This window comes from Salvelinus sp. IW2-2015, unplaced genomic scaffold, assembly GCF_002910315.2.
Source record: "Salvelinus sp. IW2-2015 unplaced genomic scaffold, ASM291031v2 Un_scaffold1286, whole genome shotgun sequence".
Classification (NCBI taxonomy): Eukaryota; Metazoa; Chordata; class Actinopteri; order Salmoniformes; family Salmonidae; genus Salvelinus; species Salvelinus sp. IW2-2015.
This window is the reverse complement of record NW_019942818.1, coordinates 97216-103048: the sequence shown is the minus strand read 5'-3', so window position 1 is coordinate 103048 and position 5833 is coordinate 97216. Positions and strand designations below refer to the sequence as shown.

The 5833-nt window shown below is 43.4% G+C and overlaps 1 protein-coding gene across 1 annotated transcript in view; it reads right to left on the bottom strand.

Annotated features, from left to right (window-relative positions):
• The window catches only part of LOC112070313 (nipped-B-like protein B), a 92762-nt gene that overhangs the window by 39244 nt on the left and 47685 nt on the right, over positions 1–5833 (bottom strand). Inside the window, exons 8-9 of the mRNA XM_070438912.1 lie at positions 3407–3516; positions 926–1109 (exon numbers count right to left, since the gene is read on the bottom strand). Of these exons, the coding sequence (XP_070295013.1) occupies positions 926–1109; positions 3407–3516 (294 nt within the window). The remainder of the gene's footprint in view (positions 1–925; positions 1110–3406; positions 3517–5833) is intronic.

Sequence of the window (5833 nt, the reverse complement as noted above, 5' to 3'; positions counted from 1 at the left end):
TCCCGGCCCTCCTCTCCTAATCCTGGCCGCCTACGTTGGTCAGGTCGATGCACTACACTGCTGCGAGACGCCCTCTAAACTACACTCAAATGTAGGAATAACTAAGCACAGGAAATAACTACACACAGAAATAACTAACACACAGAAATAACTAACACAGATACATCAGAAATAACTACACAGAAATAACTACACAGAAATAACTACACAAATTCAGGAATAGACGACACAGGGCAGGATAACTACACAGCGAATAACTACACTACACAGAAATAACTACACCACGAGGATATAACGACACACAGGAAACTACACCAGAAATCAACTACGACAGAAAATACTACAAGAAATAGACTACAGCACACAGGAATAACTACACAGCAATAACTACACGAGAAATAACTACAACAGGAATAACGACTACAAGACCAGGAAACACACTAACAAGATCCAAGGAATAATACACACAGGACACACCGGAAATAACTAAACAGAAGAATAAGTAATACAAGGAATAACTAAAGACAGAGCTAATCTATATTAGTACTAAATAAAGAGAGAAGAGATAATGTACAAACGACACAAAGTAAGAAGATAAATTTTCGATAGAGATTGGAGAATCAGTGTGAAAGGATAGATAAACCATGTTAATAGGAGAGGAGACGTGGAGAAGATACCATGTTAATAGGAGAGACAGTGTGGAGGATAGATACCACATGTTAATAGGAGAGGAGACAGTGTGGAGGATAGATACCATGTAATAGGAGAGGGAGACAGTGTGGAGATAGATACCATGTTATAGGAGAGGAGACAGTGTGGAGATAGATACCATGTAATAGGAGAGGGAGACAGTGTGGAGGATAGATACCATGTAATAAGAAGGAGACAGTGGTGAGTAAGGGGTGAGATAGAGGAGGCTACGTACATCCTGCTCCTTGTCTCCCTCGACCGTGTGGCTGTGGTTGAGTCTGCCCGCCTTGCCGTTGCAGGCGCGGTCACGGTGGTGGTGCCCGTTGTGCCATGTGACGGGACCGTCAGGACCGGGGGACGGAGAAGGGGACGGGCTCCCACAGGCCTTGTGTCCTTCTGTCTTGTGCTTGGAGTTGGGCCTGGAAAGACAGACAGACAGGAGGACTGAACAAACCAGCCGCAATGCTATAATAGTGTACAGTACAGTACAGTTTAAATTCCCACTGCAGTCAAAAACGTGATTTCCCTGTCATATATATATATATATATACAGTATATATACTTCAACACTGTGAGGTTGAAATATTATTGTGAAATTGTCAAAATGATGAAAATGCCCTTTTAATGTAAGAGCTGTTTGAAAAGACGGCCTGAAATTTCAGCCTGTTTTGTTGGGATGGAGTTTTGGCCTGCCTGGTGATACCAGGCGATAAATTGGTTAATAGACCAATAAGAAAGAGTCCTAATCCTCTCTGCCAATAACAGCTCATTTCAGTTTTCCCCTCCCCACTCAAACCACTCCCAGACAGTCATAGCAAAATTCGTGTTTGAGAAATTGCTCTTTGATAAGAAGCTATTTGTTTCTTTTTGGGGGGCATTTTAATAGAAACCAATCACAGGAAGGTACTTCATTGTTACCCAGAAATGATTTGATATTGAGAGAAAAACAGCTGCATTGGCCCTTTAATAACTAGTACAGTACAAACTGTAAAGAGTACTGAACAAACCTGCTGAAATGACTTAGACTCCAGAGTACAGTACCAGTCAGAATTTCGGACACACCTACTCATTCAAGGGTTTTTCTTTATTTTTACTATTTTCTGCATGGTAGAATAATACTGAAGACATCAAACAAAAAAGTGTTAAACAAATCAAAATACATGTCATATTTGAGATTCTTCAAAGTAGCCACCCTTTAGCTTGCACACTCTTGGCATTCTCTCAACCAGCTTCACCTGGAATGCTTTTCCAACAGTCTTGAAGGAGTTCCCACATATGCTGAGCACTTGTTGGCTTATTTTCCTTCACTCTGCGGTCCAACTCATCCCAAACCATCTCAATTGGGTTGAGGTCGGGTGGTTGTGGAGGCCAGGTCATCTGATGCAGCACTCCATCACTCTCCTTGGTCAAATAGCCCTTGCACAGCCTGGAGTTGTGTTGGGTCATTGTCCTTTAGAAAAACAACTGATAGTCCCACTAAGCGCAAACCAGACGGGATGGCGTATTGCTGCAGAATGCTGTGGTAGCCATGCTGGTTAAGTGTGCCTTGAATTCTAAATAAATCACTGACAGTGTCACCCACAAAGCACCCCCACACCATCACACCTCCTCCTCCATGCTTCACGGTGGGAACAACACATGCGGAGATCATCCATTCACCTACTATGTGTCTCACAAAGACAGTGATTGGAACCAAAAATCTCAAATTTTGACACATCAGACCAAAAGACAGATTTCCACCGGTCTAATCTCCATTGCTCGTGTTTCTTGGCCCAAGCAAGTCTCTTCTTWTTATTGGTGTCCTTTAGTAGTGGTTTGTTTGCAGAAATTCGACCATGAATGCCTGTTTCACGCAGTCTCCTCTGAACAGTTGATGTTGAGATGTCTGTTACTTGAACTCTAACTCTAATGAACTTATCCTGCAGCAGAGGTAACTCTGGGACTTCCTTTCCTGTGGCGGTCTTCATGAGAGCCAGTTTCATCATAGAGCTTGATGGTTTTTGCGACTGCACTTTAAGAAATGTTCTGAATTGACTGTCCTTCATTTCTTAAAGTAACGATGGACTGTCGTTTCTCTTTGCTTATTTGAGCTCGCCTTGCCCACAATATGGATTTGGTCTTTTCCAAATAGGGATATCTTCTGTACAACACCCTTACTTGTCACAACACAAGTGATTGGCTCAAACACATTAAGAAGGAAAGAAAATTCCACAAATGAACTTTTAAGAAGGCACACCTGTTAATTGAAATTAAACCTCATGAAGCTGGTTGAAGAAATGTCGAGAGTGTGCAGAGCGTCATCAACGCAATGGGTGGCTACTTTGAAGAATCTCAATATAAAATAGATTTTGATTTGTTTAACACTTTTTTTTGGGGGGGGGGGGTTACTACATGATTCCATATATGTGTTCTTACAATGTAGATACTAGTAAAAATAAGAAAAACCCTTGAATGAGTTGGTGTGTCCAAAAGTTGACTGGTACTGTATTGTGTACTAGCTATAGTGGTTATAGACTCTAACTATAGTGTATAACCTTTTAAACATTTTCAAGTCAGTCATTGTATTTTCTCCTGGCCATAAAAATCACACATGTTTAGCAGAGCAAACCTTAGCTATCGATACATCAGTAGACCAAAAGAAGTCTGATTAAACGTAGGCATGTATCTAAGAGGGGGGGGAGGGGGGTACGTTGGAAGCCACCATGGGGGTCCCTACCTGCCAGGGGACTTGGAGGGCCTGTGGCCTGCGGAGGAGAGTGATGCACTGTGGGAGCTACAGCAGCTGCCTCTACGCTGAGACGTCCTACTGGGGACTCTAATGGGGACCTGTTGGACAACACACACACACCCCAACATATATATTACAGACGCGCACACACACACACACACACACACACAGCACAATACACATTTTCAGACACCACACAAACGCACGCACAGCACAGAACATTCGACAGACGCCACACACATTAACAGACCCACACATGCAAATAACATGATCACTGTGGTAGACTGGTCACTGTGAGACTTGGTACGTAGTCTAGAATGGTCACTGTGGTAGAATGGCTTCACTGTGGGAACTGGCGTCATGGTGTGAACTGGTCACTGTGGTAGACTGGTCACTGTCGGTAAATGGTCACTGTGGTAGAATGGCCACTGTGGTAGACTGGTACTGTGGTAGAATGTGTGGTAGAGTGTGGTAGAATGTTGTGTAGAATGGCCACTGTGGTAGAATGGCCACTGTGGTAGAATGTGGGGTATGAATGGCCACTGTGGTAGAATGGTCACTGTGGTAGAATGCCCACTGTGGTAAGAATGGTCACTGTGGTAGAATTGGCCACTGTGTTAGAATGGCCACTGGTGGTAAGAATGGCCACTGTGGTAGAATGGTCACTGTGGTAGAATGGCCACTGTGGTAGAATGGCCACTGTGGTAGAATGGTCACTGTGGTAGAATGGTCACGGTTACATGGTCACTGTGGTAGAATGGTCAATGTGGTAGGACATGGTGTATGTGTTAGAATGGTCACTGTGGTAGAATGGTCGCTGCTGTGTGTAGAATGTACGCTGTGGTGATAGAACTGGTCTCGCGGGTGGTAGATGGTCACTGTGGTAGAATTGGTCCACTGTGTAGAATGCCAGTGGTAGACTGGTACTGTTGGTAGAATTGTGGTAGAATGGCCACTGTGATAGAAGTGTCACTGTGTAGAATGGTCACTGTGGTAGAATGGCCGCTGTGGTAGACTGGCCGCTGTGGTAGAATGGCCGCTGTGGTAGAATGGCCGCTGTGGTAGAATGGCCACTGTGGTAGAATGGCCACTGTGGTAGAATGGTCCACTGTGGTAAAGAATGTCACTGTATAGGTAGATGGCCGCTGTGGTATAGACTGGTCACGTTGGTAGACATGTGGGTAGAAATGGTCACTGGATTTAGAGGTCACTTGGAGTAGAATGGCCACTGTGGTAGACTGGTCACTGTGGTAGAATGTGTGGTAGAATGGTCACTGTGGTAGAATGGTCACTGTGGTAGAATGTTTGGTAGAATGTCCACTGTGGTAGAATGTGTGGTAGAATGTGTGGTAGAATGTCCACTGTGGTAGAATGGCCACTGTGGTAGAATGGCCACTGTGGTAGAGTGTGTGGTAGAATGGTTGCTGTGGTAGAATGGCCACTGTGGTAGAATGTCCACTGTGGTAGAATGGTCGCTGTGGTAGAATGGCCACTGTGGTAGAATGGCCACTGTGGTAGAGTGTGTGGTAGAATGGTTGCTGTGGTAGAATGGTTGCTGTGGTAGAATGGTCACTGTGGTAGAATGGTCACTGTGGTAGAATGGTCACTGTGGTATGTTTATTTTGATTGGTGATTTCCTGCATTTATCAAAAATCCCATCCGGAAGCCTAATTTCAGATATGTCCATGTAAACAGGATTATTATGGCTATCGTTCTTCTTGCAAAGCTTTTTAAACAAGCTATTATATGAATCTGTTTGTAATTACATTATTGTGTGCATGTTACCGTGCTCAATGAATCAGACGGAGATCGTATCACATTCAAGCTTGTGGCATGCATCACAATATGGTTCACAGCGCTGTATGGGTTTTAACCGACAGCTGTTACGCCCCCATCCRTCRCGCTAATTGGGCAACTTTTGCACATTTGTTGTTGTCTTGAGTGAGTGAAATGCTGTAAATCAAATCGAGAAGAGTCGGTGTGTTCTGAAAGATGAGCCATTAGGATTATACTAAATACCTCTTTGATGTAATTTCAAGCAAACCACGCCCTGCACTTCACATTTCCATATTTGAAAACATATGTAAATTTACAGTATCAATGTTTTTGATCGCTATGTTTGAGCCACCGTTACAGAGATGACACGCGTCTATTTTTGTTGTATTGTGAAGYAAATTTGCCACGGAACACACTCTTGAATGCACTCATCATACAGGGCACATTTGGAAAAGAGACCTAGTTCGCAAATTTCTTCCTTGTCAAAATATATATATATATTTTAAATAATCAAGTACATTGAAATGACTTAGGAAATATGCACAGTTTGGAGAGGTGTTTGGTCACTTAGCAACACCAGTTAGAGTTCTAACTCAAACCCACAGTTTGGAGAGTCATTTGGTCACTTAGCAACACCAG